Source organism: Penicillium daleae (assembly GCF_028827525.1).
Source record: "Penicillium daleae strain IBT 16125 chromosome Unknown utg000002l_segment0_segment0, whole genome shotgun sequence".
Classification (NCBI taxonomy): Eukaryota; Fungi; Ascomycota; class Eurotiomycetes; order Eurotiales; family Aspergillaceae; genus Penicillium; species Penicillium daleae.
The window spans coordinates 2,988,257-3,005,373 of NW_026623150.1; the positions used below are offsets into that span (position 1 = coordinate 2,988,257).

A 17,117-nucleotide genomic window follows, 5' to 3' on the forward strand; every position below is an offset into this window, starting at 1 on the left:
TCCGGACTAGTTCTTCACTTGCCTTTCCTCGCCTATCTGCCCCGCCCGTTGCTTCCCCGCTCTCGCCTTCGGGGGTAATCTATCTTGCCCCAGTGACCTCATTACGCTAACCCGAACCAACTGCTCTCGAGCTTGGAACAACTCGCGCGTCTTCCAAATCGTTATACTGGGACCTCAAATAGGTTCTACTCCGCAATCATGAGCAGCCCCAAGCGAAGAATCGAGACCGATGTGAGTTTCCCCTCAGGAAGAAGAGTGATAAGGCGCTCAGGGTCCCCGCATATGCTAATCTGCGCTTCTGTTTGCACCAACAGGTCATGAAGTATGGAAAACAAGTCCCGGCTTCTTGCAGTTTGCAAATTCACAAAAGTTACTAACTTTGACTCAGGATGTATGCCTGCCGATTCCCCTCCCCCGAGCTAGCCACCCCGCCGGGCACGCGATCAATCGAATACCAGACTTGCCCTTGCGTCGAGATTTAGCTGATGAGTATCGAGTATGATAGGCTGATGAGTGACTACGAGGTGACCTTGGTCAATGACAACAGTGGGTTTCTTTTCACGCTCCCCGAACTATACAAGCAAATGCTAATCTGGGCTTAGTGTATGGGCCCGTCTTCCTGGACTAGCCATCGGGAATGTTTCTAACAATTCCATGCAGGCAAGAATTCTACGTCCGCTTCAAGGGCCCGGAGGAGAGTACGTGCAACCTTTCCCATGACAACTGATGGTCACACGATGGCTGATAAATCTTCAGCACCCTTCGCCGGTGGCCACTGGAAGATCCACGTCGAATTGCCCGACCAGTACCCCTACAAGAGTCCCAGCATTGGATTTGTGAACCGGATCTTCCACCCCAACATTGACGAACTGTGAGTTGTTGATCGGCTCTTTCTATACATGATATGTGACTACGAATATTGACTGGGGATTCCCTCAGCTCGGGATCCGTCTGCCTCGACGTGATCAACCAAACGTGGTCGCCAATGTACGACATGATCAACATTTTCGAAGTTTTCTTACCCCAACTACTCCGTTACCCCAACCCCTCGGACCCTCTCAACGGCGAGGCCGCAGCACTAATGATGCGAGAGCCCAAGGGGTACGAGGCAAAGGTCAAAGGTACGGAGGTCCATCCTCTCTGCCCCCCACTACCCCATATTAACACCCCTGCACAGAATACGTAGCAAAGTACGCAAGTAAAGAGGCCGTGGACGAGGCGGGCGAGGACACTGAGTCCGAAGACGAGCTCAGCTCCGCCGGTAGCTATGAATCTGGCGGCGAAGAGCCCGCCGGCGCCATGGACGATGTCTGATCAACCCAACCGGTTGCATTGGTACCCGCCACCGCCTCAGTCCAGCATCGGATCTGTTCGAACATATTGCATCCTCAACTCTTCTATATTTTGATTTCATGTCATTGGAACAGGACCAGCGGGCGTTTTGTTCATTGTGGAGTTTTTTTTTCTCTATTATTCCTCCTTCTGTGGATCACTTGAGCATTTGCTATGGTCGTCGATGGAGTCAAGGGTAGTACAGGCAGAAGCACAATTTCTCACGGCCTATCGGAGCAGTACTGAGCCTTTTTATTTTCTGTTCGCCTCGATGAGGTCCTTGGATAAATTCATCAAGTATATCAACCCTTTGCTCACGTAGACTATTCTAATAGTATGCGAGTATCTTAATAAGGACGGCAGATTGGCAGCATACTCTCGCCAGTCAGAGTGGGCCGGTTCAGTCATAAGACAGATGTATTTCCCAGGTCAGTTTGTTCAATTGGCGAATCTACATATCGAAGAACAGAATTGCCAAATTGACAAGATCAAGAAGTCATACCCGGATAATCAACAGCCCGGCACAATATTCAAAAGTCGACGGAGAGTCCATCCAGCGCCAAGACTCGACCGCAGAATTCCATTACATCAAGAAAGGAAAGGAAAACAGAAGTGAGATAATCAGATCGGTTGATAGAAACATCTTGCAGCGTGGGTATTAACAGGACAATGGAAACAGGGGCAAGTCAGAGTGAGTGTGGCTATGTATGTGAATAAGAACAGTCGGCCTGCGATCCATGCAAAACAAGGGGAAAAGAACTAGGAACAAGGAGTGTAAGAAAATACATGCAGTGTTAGTGTGCTGCAGACTTCGAAAGTCTCATGAAAAGATATGCGGATTTTACCCGTTGCCATACGCGTCATCTTCCCCGTCCTCTTCGGGTGCTGGTCGTTGATATCATGATCATGCAAGAAGAGGAGCTAGCCGGTCAAATGGAAATATTGGACAAGCCTAGGTGACCTTGAGAACACCAAAGACATCGCGGGTTGCATTTCCGTTGTCCTTGAGGTCTTGGCGAGAGCGCTTTTTGTTGGCGTTGACTACCACCTCGCCCCAGTGCTTTGGGGCGGTGTTGCCTGAGGTAGGTCGGCTGGTGTCCTTGTCGGTGCTAGTGACTGTGAGGACTGCGTTCTCGCGAGACGGGGTGGGAGAGTTTGAGGCAGAGATTGGGCCCGGGAGAGTGGCTTGGGGCTGGAGGTGTGGTTGTGGTTGGAGCGACCAGATATCAATGACGGAGCTGGAGGAGGGGAATGGTTAGCAAGCTTGACCTCCAAGAAACTGAGCATGGAACACTGGAGATCTGTATACGAATGTTCTCCAGGTATACGGGTATACTCACTCTGAAGTACGCTGGCAGATCGCATCCAAAGCCTCCCGCTCACGCCTCACATATTCCGGATCCGGCTGGTTGGCCTGCTGGGTATGAAGCGAGCCATAATTGTAGCCCGCCTGATAGGGGTCTTCATCCAACAGGCGCGAAGATTCCGGCTTCAAGAAATACTTGTCAGCACAGTGCTCTCTTCGACAGGATTTCCATGCCTCCCTCATCAAACCGAGGTAATGCGCGCTGAACATGACGATATCCACGGCAACATCAACACTGCGCAGAACTCACCTCGGGGGACTCCTGGCGATTGCCGCCCAGGCACGAAGCACAGATACCCATTTATACTGGATGCGCCTTTCTCAAATCTCAACTCGGAGGGGCACGATGGCGCAGGCACGAGGCATTAATCACCCCAATCGTTGATGGAGCGGTGGAACCCTTTCCCCCTCGGACGGGGAGACGTGGGTGCGGTCAGTCGCGACGAGGGATTTTGTAGGTGGAGTAAGGAACGTGGGCAAGATGCAGAAGACAGAAATGGCGCAGATCTGTGAGATCGAGGGAATGTAACTCCGGAAGGGTGAGGATTTGTTTCGAGAAAGTTTCGATGTTGGCAAGGCCCAATTGCTGAAGGCTGGGGGTTTGGGAGTCCGTGCGCTGGGCGTCATGCGATAAGAAAGTGCGTGGCCGGAGCGTTGCATTATCAGCTGCAATTTTTGGCGTCGCTTCTTGGTCTTCCGTTGTGTAACCTCTGTTGAGTGACGGAAACTCTCTTGCGTCTGCGCATCATGTTCGATCTACCTAATGCCAAACGGTGAGTAGCTTCATTCTCTCTCTTTACATAGCTATGCTGACTGTGATATCCAGGGTCCGCCGTGACGAAGTTCAATCGCCCGCCTCTTCTCGTGAATCGTCGCCTGTTGATGAGGCTGACCTCCAGGATGCACACACCCGACTGGGCAAGCTCCTAGATCTGGATGGATTGATCGAAGTGAATACAGCTACTGAAGGAGATCAAAATGCGGCAACGCAGCCTGCAGATGGGAACAACGACCAGGAGGAGGAGGAGCAGGAATTCGAGTTCCGCCTATTCAGCGCGCCCACAAAACCGAAAGCTGCTACGCCAAAGGGGCAAGGAACAGGAGATAGAGACAATGCGACTACAAAAGGGGATAAGTCTTCGGGGACTGAATCCAAGGATACTACTGCAGGGACACAAAAGCTGCGCATTCGATTGCGGTCTCCTAGTCCATCAGGAGACCCTTCGGAAGGCCGATTCGTCAAGGCCTTCCGTGGATGGCGGTTCTACTTCTCAACACCTACTCTCTTTGGACTAGAAGAGAATGATATCGTTAAAAAGACGATAGCTGAGCAAAGACGGCAATTTGAGGATATGGCTGTCACTGGGGAGCATATTACAACCTGGGCTAAGTCTCAACCATGGGTATGCTATCTCCTTCATACACGCGCAGTTTTTGCATTGATCACTAACAAATCTCTATAGCCGGGCTGTGATCTACCTTGGCGGGTCATCCATCTCAAGCGCCACCAGACTAAGCTACCACCTGCTTCGAAGGATACCCTCCCAGTCTACGTGGTCGAGGGCGTACCTGTATCCAAGTCCCCGACGACGAGGAAGAAGCCTGGCAAGAAGCGCCGCGTTCAACTGCGGAAGAAGGTTGCTGCTGCTGTGGCTGCCAAGGAGTCGGAGGCTGAAAAGAAAAACCGCAAGAATCGGGAGCGCAAGATTAAGCGTCGGCAAAAGGCTCGCGAGCAGAAGGTTGCAGCTGCAGGTGTCGCTGGCAATGGGGATGTTACAATGGTTGACGGAGATGGTGACTCGTCTGGAGGTGATGAGTAGAGCAGCGTGTGTTGTTGTTGATCTGAAGATTATGATACCCTGCAGGAATGGAAGTGACTTTTTACGGTCAATGCTTTACTGGAAGCCATTAGTATTGTCCTGCTGTATGTTGACGAAGGTGTATTGAAGGAAGACGTGGATTAATTAAAAGTTTGCTGACAGAATTGTAGCCAGCATATTACGGGTAATCTCAACATGGGCGTAGGTTAATTGAATATTGAATTGAAGCATCTCAGGCATTAGAAATGCTATAATTAAAACGAAGCTGCATCCAGAAAGCAAGGCTTAAATAGCCATCACTGAAGTACCATATAGCTTGAAAAAAGGATAGACTGTCGTCGCAATTAAGTGCCCTAAACTCCAAGCATTAGCCGCCGTCACAATCCTCAACAATTCTCCAAACGTACCGAAAATGAAAAACGTCAGGCCAAAAGCAGCTTTGAAATTCTGCGCACCGATCAAAATGAGAAGCATCAGACACACGGTCCAGATGGAAAGACCCCCTTGGTGCAAGCCCGGGGTTTGCTTGAACTTGATTGCCGCCTCGTCGATTATAGTATGTAGGTTGGCGGCTGTAGTGGTGGCCCTGTCCAGCAGAGCTTGTGATACCTGGGTATTTAATCTGATGGCCTCCTGAGCTTGTTGTTGAATGGCTAAGGTATCGGCCTGGAGGCGTTGGGCTTTCTGGAGCTCATTTGCTTTCACTTGAGCCTGATTCATTGACGCATCCATGGCTTGGAGCCGCTGTTGAGATTAGCAGTGATTTAAGTATGGCGGTTTTGGGGTCACTTACCTGGGCCAACTTGCTCTCTTGCTCAAGGGCAACCATGAGCCGGCTTATAAGCCATTCCTAATATTGTCAGTAGGGGTTCAAGAAAGTGCATGGAATTGAACATACCAAGGCAACGTCAATGTTGGTCATTTGTTGTGAAAGCTGAGTGACATCTGTCTCCGCTAGGGAGCGTAGTGAGGAGTGAAGATCCGAAGCAAGCTCCTTTGCTACGAGTGAATTTTCCTGCTGTAGCTGTAGTGCTTGGTGACTTCGAGCAAGTGTGTCTTGATGAGTGGCCTGCAAGACCCGCTGCAGGACATCAACTTCCGAAGTCGTGTTTTGTATACTCTGTATTTTTGGTTAGTATCTGTCTCAAGTAATAGGCAAGCTGGATGACTTAGACCTTGTTGAGAAGTGAAGTCTCCGTTTGCACCTTGCTCAATGCCGAGGTGATTGCCGTGGCCAATGTGTCGAAGCCTGCTTCGATATCACCGAGGAACTTCTTGAAAAGATCACTGAGGAGTGACCCCCTCGCTTCCAGCTCACTATACAGTCTTTCCTGCAGCGCTTGGACTACCCGAAGAAATGCTTGATGTTCTGCCGAAGTTTCTGCAGCCTGGCGTAGAGCTTCCTGGAGACTCTCGTCAAGCTTCACAGTGCTTTTAGCGAGAGATTGATAAAGGCCCAGCATCTCCTCCTTCTCAGCCTCGATCCGAGATGCCTGGCAGATGATTATGGCATTCTGTCTGTTGTTGCTGTAGGAAGTCCACCATTGAGGCCTCGATTCGAGACTTCTCAGACACTGCTCCAAGTCTTTCTTCGGTAGTATCGTTTCGTCGCAGTCCATAGATTTGAATCTCCGAAAGAATACGAAGCCCGAACTTGACGGCGAGGCAAGCGGGACCGTGACCGGAATGCATGACTGAGGAACAACGGCGCCTGCGCCCTCCAGCTCACATATCGCCAATCGAGCGGCGTAGATAGATCGAATCACATCGAGAACTTGATTCGTACCTGGATCTGTGTTGCCTTTGCCGCCGAGGTCTTGACATGAGGTGACTAGTCTGGTTGCAGCGACCCGATTGCAGGACGGAGTTGTGTTCATGGATTCTAAGAGCTGGACTGCCTCTGTGAAGATTGATTCTTGTTGTCGAGAATTGGAGGTCAGGTATGTGACAGCATTGCTGCCGTGTGTCGTATCGGTAGGAAGGCGGGGGTTGTCTGGCTCTGTTAGCGAAGAGCAATCATATGCTTTTTCACAACCACATACCGTAATCAGATGGTCCAACCTCAGTTGAGCTCACCAGACTGCAGGTCAGAGCAGCGCAGACGCAGCCAACCAGCAGACGCGAAGTCATCCACCACATGTTGAGCATATTCTCCTTTCCTCCGTGTCGTTTCCCACTCTCCAGGCTTCAGCGATTCGTGTGGACCGCTCACATCTGCAATAATGCCAATTACCTGCGAGGTAATGATTTCAGGGGAAAGGGATGTCGAGGAGAAGAGGGCAAATGTTAATATGGGGTTGTGAGTAGGAAGAGTCCTGAGTCAGGCAGGGCGAAACCAGGTGATCTGTCGTGGACACCCTGAGAAATTGCCAATGCCTCTCCCCGAGGCTAGTTCCCTCCCGGAAAGTTGTCTCTGGAGGTAAATCAAGATATAGGTATCGTGTCTAGAGTTCTTTCCTGCAGTCGGCCTTTAAAGAGGAGCGTATCATCTGAGGAAGTCCTCAGTCTGCACTCTAATGAGGACATGGGCAAACAACCAGTGAGCTGGTCCATTCGTCTAATCCGAAGTTGACCGGATGAAAGCGATACTCTACACTACAGGTGATGCAAACAAAATGGAAGGCATCTTGATCATCATATTTGTACATTGTCTACCACTCAAGGCGATCGTCATAAACCAGTCTGACATCGAACTTTTCCTGTCCCTTCCACACTTTGGATGCGGAGTTGCAAGAAGCAACAATATCTCGCAGATCACTCAACATACCGCCAGGCCCGCTGGCGAATATGGTAGTTGGGCCTGCTATTATGTTATTCAGAAACTCATTGATCAGCTTCTGTAAATCAGGATGCCTGCTGCTGTCTGTCAATCCGCCACCAAGCTTCATCGGGACATCAAAATCGCAGTCGCAAAGGTCGACCGCAGACGGTGATTGTTGAGAGGCCTGCATTGCCTTTTCATCGCTATTATTGCCTGGCATAACGCTTTCCTTCGAGGTGGTTGGGCTACTCGCCTCTCTGGTAACGAAGATGCGTATTTTCAGATTCATCGCCTTGCGAGCCTTTCGAAGGATGTCCAGTTCTTGGCGGACCCATTGCACGTTGCTTGTATGTTTGATTGCCCAGACCAGATCAATTGTTCGATCTGATGAAGAGGGCTGTTGGGCGAGACTGAGCAGTACGGGGAGCACATATGTGATTCCTGTCCCTCCTGCGATGCAAATGATATTTGTATTTGGTGCTAATTCTTTGGTGATTGATTCACCATAAGCACCAGTCAAGATGACATGCGTGGTCGAGGTGCCATTCGAGGCAAGATCCGCAACCTTTCTTGTCTCGCCTCTCTTAACGCGGAGTATGTATGAATGTTTGACCTGACCCTTGATAATCTCGGGTGCATTGAGGGGTGTGAATGGATGTGATTGCCACACACTACCTTGTGGGAAACATAAGTAATAGTGCTGCCCGATGTTCCAAGCTTCTTGGACATTCTTCATATCTAGGCGAATCACGTCGCCGTGTTCCTCGTCTGGAAAACGCGTGATGGCGGCTTCGATGGATTTGAAGCCTAACATTCCGCACTCTTCACTTGGGTGATAATGCAGGATAGCAGTGCGGATGAAACGAGCTCCTCGGTCCATGAACCAAAATATGAGAGATGGTAGCAAGAAACATTTCAGTTGCGCCCAATGACCCCAACAGGCACCGATATAAAGCATGGCAAGAACATAGTGCAGTTTGCGGAAGGTCTCGTATCCAGTAAGCCTGATACCCCACGGGGTGCTCAGGAGAAAGATCAAGAGCAGTATAATCATGGCGACAATGCCCCAGACCATGTATATTTGTGTCACCCACTCAACGCCCACAGATGGCTGTGGTTGGTACAATCTCAACTCGACTATACACCAACCAATTGTGTGCAGAGAGCTCTGTACAAAAATGATGTAACCCAGCCAGCGATGCAGGAAGTTGAATGTTTGGTAAGGTAGCCCTGTGATTAGGTACAGAAAGGACTCTCGACTGCTCAGCATCACAGATAGAGGAGTGAGTGCGTATGCAAGAACGCCGATACGATCTGACCATGGGCCGATGCTAGACCGAGTATTATAGACACCGTCCATACCCGACACAGGAGTGATCCACGTGTTATAGGTGATGCCCACAAAGCTGAATATGAGGAGATAACCCGCTAGGGCTGTAAGAACGAGGACTTGTAGACGAGTGGTCCGGCCGAAGAGCATGCGTACAGCATCGGGGAGGAGATATGTACGGCTGAACACCGCAAGAGAGACCCGAAGTTTGCGAAATCCCACCGAACGTGGCACAACCAAGGATGGGAATGTAGTTGGCTCGTTGAAATGCCTCAAGATGACCCAAACGAAAAGAATGGCTCCGAAAGTCGACCAGAGGATGCCTGTATACAGCATCCCCCTGTCATGGGCCGAGTAGACAACATCTAGATAGGCGCATGATCCAGCGTCATTTGTGCAAGGTATAGCACGATCAGCGTAGCCCCAGTGCGGCTCCAACGTCTTTGCAGCGGTTAAATTCTGGATGTGCGCGCGAGTATCCAATTTGGAGATGGACATATTGCCTTCCACAGACTTATTCAGATCGAATGTAGGAAGACCTTTGCAGAATACGAGGTTGTGATAGATACAATGCCCATGAAGAGATCATGAATGGAATGGAAACTCGGCCAGCGTTGGAAAGAACAAGGTTGAGTGAGATATCGCATGTCGTGACTCCAGGAGGAGGAGGAGGAAGAAGAAGAAGAAGAAGAAGAAGAGGAGGAGTAATACGATCAGGATGTTTAGGATATACATAAGTGGGGATTAGAGCTAGGCCGTGAACATTACCTCTCCCACAAGACTCACCCTATCGCAAGCCACATTTTGAGAGCAATTGAGCAGATTTCAGCAGGTCCATGTAGATTTGCTCCACTTGGGGCAATCCCCTCGATGTGGTTCCGACACTCTACCGCTGAGATCTATAAGACCGCCATGGTCGCGTCTCGAAAGTAGATCATCCCAACCCACATCTATAACAGGCTCCCCAATACCGGCCAGTGCTCTGAGCACCCCATCATCAACATGCAAGGCATGAACATGAGCTCAAGCAGCGACGACACCGAGTGTAAAATCTCAGTAGGTGCCAAGGCTGGATCGCTTGGCCTGAAGCCCCGCTAACACTGCTATCCAGATGCTATTCAACTGGTATACAATAGACGCATGTTTTCTATCTACGGGATGGCAGATCAAAAACAATGGCATGTTCGCCGCCACCTGTATCGGGATTATTCTGCTCGTCATCCTCGTCGAGGCCCTTCGTCGACTTGGCAAGGAATACGACACTTTCTTGACCCACCAATTCCAGCGCCAAGCCGCCGCACTCGCTGCCAAGAAGGACAATTGCGTGACCAGGACCGAGTCAGTGGGTCTTGGTCTCAAGTTTCGAGTGACACCTTTGCAGCAGTTAGCTCGGGCTGTTATACATGCGTTGACATTTGGTGGTGCTTATATTGTTATGTTGTTGGCGATGTATTTCAATGTGTATGTGATTATTTGCATCTTTATTGGTGCCGGGTTGGGAAAGTTTCTTTGTGATTGGATGGTCGTTACAGTTGGAGCTCCTGAAGGACTAGAAGATATCAAAGGCGTGCAAGAGACGACTGTATGTTGTGGTTAAATAGTATCGATAGCGTTGATATAAAGAGATGGCGAGATCCACGCCAATTTAATGATATCAATGAGTTTCATGTCTTGCAAAGGCGATTCAATGCAATCTCATGTATGTTTGTACAATGTCTCATTAATCTATGATCTAGAAACCTTACGCAGCAGTCTTATTCTCATACCACTTTGATGATTACGTCCGTGCCCGACTCTTTGACTGTCGTCAGACATCTTCTCGCGAGATACAAGCTTATGCAGATCGTTCGCTCGACTCTCGAATACAACCCCAGCCAGCTCTTCAAAAAAAAAAAAGAAAAAAGAAAAAACCGCTCGCCTCGCCGCAAGGACTGTAATGACCTCCCTATTTCTAGCCCCTGTGCTCCAGATATATGGTGCAATCCACAAGTATTGATTGAGAAGGTCTTCGAATCATTCTTTAAGGTAGATTAGACCCTCGTGGGTCATGTCTTATTTAAAAATTCCAGTCAAATACCCACTTCAAAATCAATAGTTTCCAGTGAACCCCCTGTTTCAGAAATCTCTGAAATATTGGTCGAACACTTATACATACTGCGGCTTGTTTAGCCGTGCTCATCGACACCATAATCTTCAGGCTCCGCTCATGCCGTGGTGATAAAGTCACGTGAATATTAACCCGCAATTTACTCCGACAAAATCATCGAGTTGGCAACGAAGTCAACCAAACATCACCAGCCACCATGTCGTGTCTACCCCAACGCTGCGCGCGGCAGCTCCTCCGAGAGCCCTTCCAGCGCGGCTCATTACCTCTCTTCCTCACCCCCGCCTTCTCCCCATCCCGCACACAATGCTTCTCGACTACATCCCCGATGCAATCCCGAGTCGGCGGCGCCGCCATCTCCGTTCCCCCCGAGGTGACATTGAGCTTGGTTGATATTCCCAAGAATACTACTCGCACTCGTGGGAAGGATGTTCCCAAGTTTACGGCCCATATTAAGGGTCCTAAGGGTATGCGAGGTGCTTTTGCTGGGGGTGGATGAACTGATGTTGGGAGCTCAGCTAACCTTTTTAACTTCTATTGCAGGCGAGATGTCGCTTACTATTCCCTCTTTCTTGGATGTCAACTACGATGCTGCCAACTCAAAGGCTACCTTGTCTGTTGCGGACTCGGAGCAGCCTCATCAGCGGGCGATGTGGGGTGCGTATTGTGGTCCGATTCGCGAGACGCGCCGTGGTCAGGGACTAACCAATCGATTCAATTGTTCAGGTACGGCGCGCGCACTCCTCCAGAATCACATCATCGGCGTTTCAGAAGGCCACATCTGCATTCTCAGCATGGTCGGTGTCGGTTACAGGGCCACCATCGAGTCCAAGGCTACCACCGTGACTGCCTCCTATCCCGGCCAACAATTCGTTTCCCTGAAGGTCGGCTTCTCTCACCCCATTGAGCTTGGTGTCCCCGAGGGCATCAAGGCCAGCACACCCCAGCCTACTCGCATCCTCCTGGAGGGCGTCGACAAGCGCAAGGTGACGCAGTTTGCTGCCGAGATCCGTGAATGGAGACGGCCGGAGCCGTACAAGGGCAAGGGTATCTTCGTCAATGGCGAGACTATCAAGCTCAAGGCGAAGAAGATTAAATAGAGGGTGGGCGCTCGTATCGTGTTTATTTTCTGGAACATTGCATCTTGGGTTCCGTGTATTCTTATTTTATACTCTATCTCTGTCATCATATATGTACGATGTACTTTTTCAATAGCACTGCTCTTTCCTTTTCCCCGTTTTTTATATCCTCCACGTGGTGTCACAAATATACTTTGGACGCATCAAGCGTGACCCTAGCCAGTAGCAACGCACAACCAACTTACAGCTTAAGGACGACCTTCACTGCATCGATGACCTGGTCCTGCAGGGCCTTGGGGGCAGCAACGACACCCTTGTTCGCAGCCAGGGTCCGGCCCTTGCTGAAGTTCAGGCGCTTGCCGTAGATATCGGTCACCTGGCCACCGGCCTCACGGACAATGATGTCGCCAGCCGCGTGGTCCCAGATCTTCTCCTGGTAATCCTTCTTGACGGGGAGGCGCAGGTAGATGTCACCAGCACCGCGGGCAATGGAGCAGTATTTGGCCTGCGAGTCCAGACGGACGCTGGGGGCGGTGATACCGAGACGCTCAGCGACGGCGGCGTTGTCACCCTGGGCAGAGTGGGCAGCCTCGACACCCTCGCAGAAGACGGCCTGGGCGATGTCGGGAACGGGGCGCATGGAAATAGACTTGCTCTCGGCGAGAGTACCGTTGGACAAGGGGCGGCTGGTGGCGCCCTCACCCTGGACAGCGGAGAAGAGGACACCGTTGGCGGAGGTGCTGGTCTGCTGGGCACCGGTGGCGGCATCAATGGTGGCGGCATCGTCCACGGGGAGGTTGGGAGTACCAATAGCTCCAACCTTGACATCACCATCAACGATCAGACCGAGGCAGACAGCGTACTGGCCGCCACGGAGGAAGCCCTTGGTACCGTCAATGGGGTCCAAGGCCCAGATACGACCCTTGGGGCCACCGGCGCTCTTGCCCTCGTCAATGATATCCAACATGCTCTCCTCGCTGGCGATCGGACCGCCCAGCACCTTATCACTCTCCGCATCCTCCAGCTTGATATCCTTGACCAGACGCCAGATCTCGGCGCTCAGGGCCTTGTCCTCCCGCAGGGAGCTCGCTTCCTCCTCGGCAACAATCTCATCGTTGGGGAAGTTCTTGCGAATAGCCTGAATGATGAGGGCCTGGGCGCCGAAGTCGCCAATGGTGACGGGGGATTTGTCGTCCTTGGAGACGGTGCCCTTGGCCTTTTCGAAGAAGACCTTCTGGGTGAGCAGGGTGGCCCGCTGGACAGCGAGCTCGGCGATGTAGCGTTCTTGTTGGTAGGCCATGATTGGGATGTGGGAGCTGGAGCTGGAGAAGGAGGGGGAGGGGGAGGATGAGAAGGAAGGGAGCCAGAGACTGAGACGGGAGCGGGTCTTGAGAGCCACGCTGAGGGCCAGGATGAGAGTGGACCAGAGGAGGAGGTGGGACAGGACGCGCAACAAGCGGAGCTTTGGCGGGGATGGAGAGGGAGCGAGGGGCATCAACAATTGGGAACGAGGTTGCCAATTGCCTTGATGGTGATAATGTCCAGTGTTCGACCTTTCTTCTGTGTCTCTCCAGTTGAATGGCCTGTCGTATTGATTACTTTCTTCAGCCTCGTCTCTCGTTCTCCGGAACAAAACGCCCCGCGCTAGTCCCAGTTGGGGCCGGCGCAGTCACGTTGTGCGTTGCAAAGTTTCGTGTTGTTCAGTTGGAATTTACTTCTTCGGGAGTCTTCTTGGTTGTTACACAATTGTGCTGACTGGCCAGAGGTCTGGTGCTTCTCCAGTTTTCGGTGCCTCGAACGCCTTGCAGAGATTCGAAAGCATCCGAGCCTAACGGGCAGTCTTCCTTGAGCCCACTCGAAACCCACAGTGTCTCCAACCGTCGATCGGCCTGCCGAGGAGCGCTAAGAGGGCAACCCTGCGGCCTCCGACGTCACCGTAGTCCACGCGACATAATCACCCCATTGCTCTATCCCCAGCGGTCATCTGGCCTCATCTTCTTACAGGAGGTAGGCACTGGGGAGATCCAGAGCACAACAACAGCCAAAGCACAGTCTTGGTGCTTGCATCGCCGGTCCTCATCTCTCGCAACTCGCCAGACTCATCCGAGCCGTGCGGGGCTCGACCGGGGAGGGCAGAATCCCTAAACACGCGGGGTACTGGACGACACCTGAACGAGGGTAGGAGATTGTCTTCAATCGAAGGGATATTGGGTCATACTGATTGCTCCTTATTCTAAGAAACGTGTCTTTTTCCATTCCAAGATGTTTCAGTCCGCGGTAAGTCCCTATACCCCTCGATAAGGGTCTTGTGACCGAGTATCATTCTGACCACGTCCTTGATCGTTATAGAAACCCTATTCGGCCGTGACGGTCCAAATAGAGGTCCTGACCAGCGAACAATATGAGATCGAAGACTCGAGCGGCATCGTCGATCTGGTAGAGGTCGTTCGCATTCAAGCCAGTGGCCCCACAGAAGCAAGCCGAGCGTTGCGCAAGAAGCTGTAGGGACATTACCAACAGTATCCTTTGAAATGCAGACTGACCCCTCCCCCAGGAAATACGGCAACCTTCATCGACAGCTTCGGGCACTCACGATCCTCGATTTCTTGATCCAAAACGCAGGCGACCGTTTCTTGCGCGAATTCGCCGATGAGCCTTTGCTAGAACGATTGCGCATCGCTGCCACCGACTCCGTCTCAGACCCCCTCGTGAAGCAAAAGTGTAAACAGCTATTTGCACAATGGTCAGTCACATACAAGGACACGCCGGGCATGGCCAAGATTACGGCGCTTTACAAGCAACTTCCAAAGCGCAAGCAACCAGCCACACAGGCCAAGGCCAAGGTCCTTCGCGAAGGATCGATTCACAACGAACCAGCCATGGGTCATACTGTCACCATCTCGGCCGGCAATGGACCAGCGACAACACTCAGCAGTCCAAAGCAAAAATCCAAATCAAAGGAGAAGAAGAGGGACAAGAAGCTCTCAATCAGCTCGAAGAGCTTCAATCTCGAGCGGGAACGCCCGCAGATTCTGGAGACGATTGCTTCTGCCTCGGTGGAGAGTACGAATCTACTGAATTCCTTGAAACTGGTCAACCGCGAGACCACTCGCGTCAGCGATGATGTGGAATGTAGCCACCGATTCGATACTTGCAAGAAGCTCCGTCACCAAATTCTGCGATACATCCAATACATCGAGAGCGAGGATTTCCTTGGCGGATTGATCCATGCCAATGAAGAGCTTGTCACTGCATTGATGGCCTTTGAGGTTTTGGATAAGAGTGTGGATTACGACAGTGATAGTGACGACGATGTGCTGTCGGGCAACTGGCGGTCGCGCGCTGATATCGAAGCTGAAATGAACCAGAGCTTTAGCGGGTTGTCGGTAAACCCGCCAAAGCCGCCAAGGCCTAGTCTGCCCGTTGCTTCGTCTTCGCAGCATGGGCGGCAAATCTTTGAAAGTGAGAGTGAGGAGGAGGAGGAAGACGATGACGATGAAGATAACCCCTTCGGAGATCGCAATGCGATTAAAACGCCTGGCATTGAGAAAGCTGGATATTCATGGTATGCATTGCATTCTTTAAGTCAGGTTGGACAAGTTACTGACGAACGTACAGGAAGGAAGTATAGTTCATGATCGGAGAGGTGATGATTTTATAGCCGCGTTGCCATGAACTTGACTTTATTGTTAGATTAGCTGTGCCTTGATGGGATATTCCTTAGTGCGGGTGTTGATGAGACATGCTTTTCTTTTGTTGACTTGACGCGATGTTATATTTTATCCTTGACAGGATCAATGCATAGCTGGATATTAACATACCATACCATCTTTGGTCACGCCCTCGCCCTGAAGCGTCAATCTTCTAATCGGTATCGTCTATTCTACCTGACGAGCGCAGTTGTTACCTTCACCGTCATAATTTGTCTTCGCTCTGTTTTCTCCTTGGCACAACTTCAACTGCCAAGACTTTGTCGGGTCTAGCACCTCGAGTATGAGTCTTTTTCCGCTGACGTAGCAAATGTGAAATACTCATTCAATTTTCCCTCGATACATGCAGGGCCGTGTGCTTGATGACGAGTCGCCTGATGCCTACAGCCCTACACATGGAGATCTCGTACTGCGTATCCCATTTAGGTAAATGGGGTCATCTGTTTAGTTACAGCGGGACGCGCACGAATGGTTGCCTCAAGGCTCCGCCAAGATTCTTGCAAACAGGACCCAACATTCGGCCGCGGAACAGCGATATTTCCGAGTATTTAACTCCATGGAAAGAGATAAATAAAGATAGCGTCAGAGAACGAGATCATCTTCCAAGATTCTACACACAATTATCACAATCCTTAACAATTCCCACCCGCCATCATGCCCATCACCGAATTCGCTCTCTTCCGTCTCAAGGAACAGACACCATCAGCAGCCACCAAGGCTAGTTTCCGGGACGTCATCAAAGAACAATCAGCATGGTCGAAGTACCCAGTGCATTTCCTCCATCAGCTCGAAGACTCGGGACTGGTGTATCTTCTCGGTGGGTGGGCGTCTGTGGCCGAGCATTTCGGAGAGTGGATTACTTCGGAGCCAAATCAGCGGTTACTGGCTGAACTCAAGGATGCTATTAATATTGAGTGGTTGTTTCATCTGGATATTGATGTGGGTTATACCCACTTTCTGTCTGTGTTTCCCAGGTAGAGTCCGAGGGGTCTGACATCTCGTGGAACAGCCGTCCTCACACAGCATTCCGCTAAATGCACCCGTCCTTGGTATAAGCCGATACTTCGTTGAGGCGAGCAAGAAAGCCGAATTCGAGAGGATCTTCAATGCAGGCGCCCCTCGTTTAGGTGACTACACGGCACCCTACAGCTACGCCGGTAGCTGGCGGGTCGATAAAGAAGGCGAGGACGAGGAATTCGTGCTCTTCACCGGGTGGAACAAAGTCGAAGACCACTTTGGATTTGCCCAGTCTGATGCGTTTAAGGAATTCGGTAAAATCAAAGGTGCTATCAAGGGTGCAGAGATTAAACATGTACACTTGGAGAAGTGGGAGTGATTTGGCAGATTCATGTGCAGCACAGATGGAGGTAGATACAAGCAGAAAGAAAGATGGAATCCCCTTTTTCGGCGCCACCGGTCAATCGATTGCGCATGTAAATGACAGAACTGATGAAAAAGGCAAATGGGTATTATGGATCATCGTCATCTGGTGTCGTGAGTAAAGTAGAGCGAAAGCAGAGTAAAGCGCAATCGCAAATGAAGACAAGACAAAGGTGCTGGCCTTTATGGAACACCCCCCAAGATGGAGCTCGTAAACCCCTCGAAATCAATGAAA

The 17,117-nt window shown here is 50.9% G+C and overlaps 10 protein-coding genes across 10 annotated transcripts; 6 read left to right on the forward strand and 4 right to left on the reverse strand.

Annotated features, from left to right (window-relative positions):
• Positions 1-198: 198 nt before the first annotated feature.
• N7458_002072 (E2 ubiquitin-conjugating protein UBC8) lies at positions 199-1,314 on the forward strand (the record flags this gene model as incomplete). Its single annotated transcript, XM_056905455.1, has 7 exons — positions 199-231; positions 315-322; positions 389-391; positions 661-698; positions 757-871; positions 940-1,121; positions 1,178-1,314. The coding sequence occupies 7 exons, from the start codon at positions 199-201 to the stop codon at positions 1,312-1,314; spliced, it is 516 nt and encodes a 171-aa protein (XP_056769562.1).
• A 970-nt stretch (positions 1,315-2,284) lies between these two features.
• On the reverse strand, positions 2,285-2,908 carry N7458_002073 (LAMTOR1/MEH1 family protein; the record flags this gene model as incomplete). Its single annotated transcript, XM_056905456.1, has 2 exons — positions 2,285-2,570; positions 2,673-2,908. 2 exons carry the CDS (start codon positions 2,906-2,908, stop codon positions 2,285-2,287), a joined length of 522 nt encoding a protein of 173 aa, XP_056769563.1.
• A 537-nt stretch (positions 2,909-3,445) lies between these two features.
• On the forward strand, positions 3,446-4,518 carry N7458_002074 (DUF2011 domain-containing protein; the record flags this gene model as incomplete). Its single annotated transcript, XM_056905457.1, has 3 exons — positions 3,446-3,471; positions 3,525-4,101; positions 4,162-4,518. 3 exons carry the CDS (start codon positions 3,446-3,448, stop codon positions 4,516-4,518), a joined length of 960 nt encoding a protein of 319 aa, XP_056769564.1.
• A 285-nt stretch (positions 4,519-4,803) lies between these two features.
• N7458_002075 (uncharacterized protein) lies at positions 4,804-6,657 on the reverse strand (the record flags this gene model as incomplete). Its single annotated transcript, XM_056905458.1, has 5 exons — positions 4,804-5,262; positions 5,312-5,368; positions 5,417-5,638; positions 5,694-6,517; positions 6,561-6,657. 5 exons carry the CDS (start codon positions 6,655-6,657, stop codon positions 4,804-4,806), a joined length of 1,659 nt encoding a protein of 552 aa, XP_056769565.1.
• A 512-nt stretch (positions 6,658-7,169) lies between these two features.
• N7458_002076 (ferric reductase family protein) lies at positions 7,170-9,107 on the reverse strand (the record flags this gene model as incomplete). The annotated part of the gene is made up of 1 exon (XM_056905459.1): positions 7,170-9,107. The coding sequence occupies one exon, from the start codon at positions 9,105-9,107 to the stop codon at positions 7,170-7,172; it is 1,938 nt and encodes a 645-aa protein (XP_056769566.1).
• A 504-nt stretch (positions 9,108-9,611) lies between these two features.
• On the forward strand, positions 9,612-10,206 carry N7458_002077 (copper transporter family protein; the record flags this gene model as incomplete). The annotated part of the gene is made up of 2 exons (XM_056905460.1): positions 9,612-9,665; positions 9,721-10,206. The coding sequence occupies 2 exons, from the start codon at positions 9,612-9,614 to the stop codon at positions 10,204-10,206; spliced, it is 540 nt and encodes a 179-aa protein (XP_056769567.1).
• Positions 10,207-10,912: 706 nt separating this feature from the next.
• N7458_002078 (mitochondrial 54S ribosomal protein uL6m) lies at positions 10,913-11,813 on the forward strand (the record flags this gene model as incomplete). Its single annotated transcript, XM_056905461.1, has 2 exons — positions 10,913-11,180; positions 11,257-11,813. 2 exons carry the CDS (start codon positions 10,913-10,915, stop codon positions 11,811-11,813), a joined length of 825 nt encoding a protein of 274 aa, XP_056769568.1.
• Positions 11,814-12,033: 220 nt separating this feature from the next.
• Positions 12,034-13,287, reverse strand: N7458_002079 (3'(2'),5'-bisphosphate nucleotidase; the record flags this gene model as incomplete). Its single annotated transcript, XM_056905462.1, has 1 exon — positions 12,034-13,287. The coding sequence occupies one exon, from the start codon at positions 13,285-13,287 to the stop codon at positions 12,034-12,036; it is 1,254 nt and encodes a 417-aa protein (XP_056769569.1).
• Positions 13,288-14,054: 767 nt separating this feature from the next.
• Positions 14,055-15,430, forward strand: N7458_002080 (LSB5 family protein; the record flags this gene model as incomplete). Its single annotated transcript, XM_056905463.1, has 3 exons — positions 14,055-14,069; positions 14,142-14,293; positions 14,347-15,430. 3 exons carry the CDS (start codon positions 14,055-14,057, stop codon positions 15,428-15,430), a joined length of 1,251 nt encoding a protein of 416 aa, XP_056769570.1.
• A 726-nt stretch (positions 15,431-16,156) lies between these two features.
• Positions 16,157-16,838, forward strand: N7458_002081 (uncharacterized protein; the record flags this gene model as incomplete). Its single annotated transcript, XM_056905464.1, has 2 exons — positions 16,157-16,441; positions 16,512-16,838. 2 exons carry the CDS (start codon positions 16,157-16,159, stop codon positions 16,836-16,838), a joined length of 612 nt encoding a protein of 203 aa, XP_056769571.1.
• Positions 16,839-17,117: the final 279 nt, after the last annotated feature.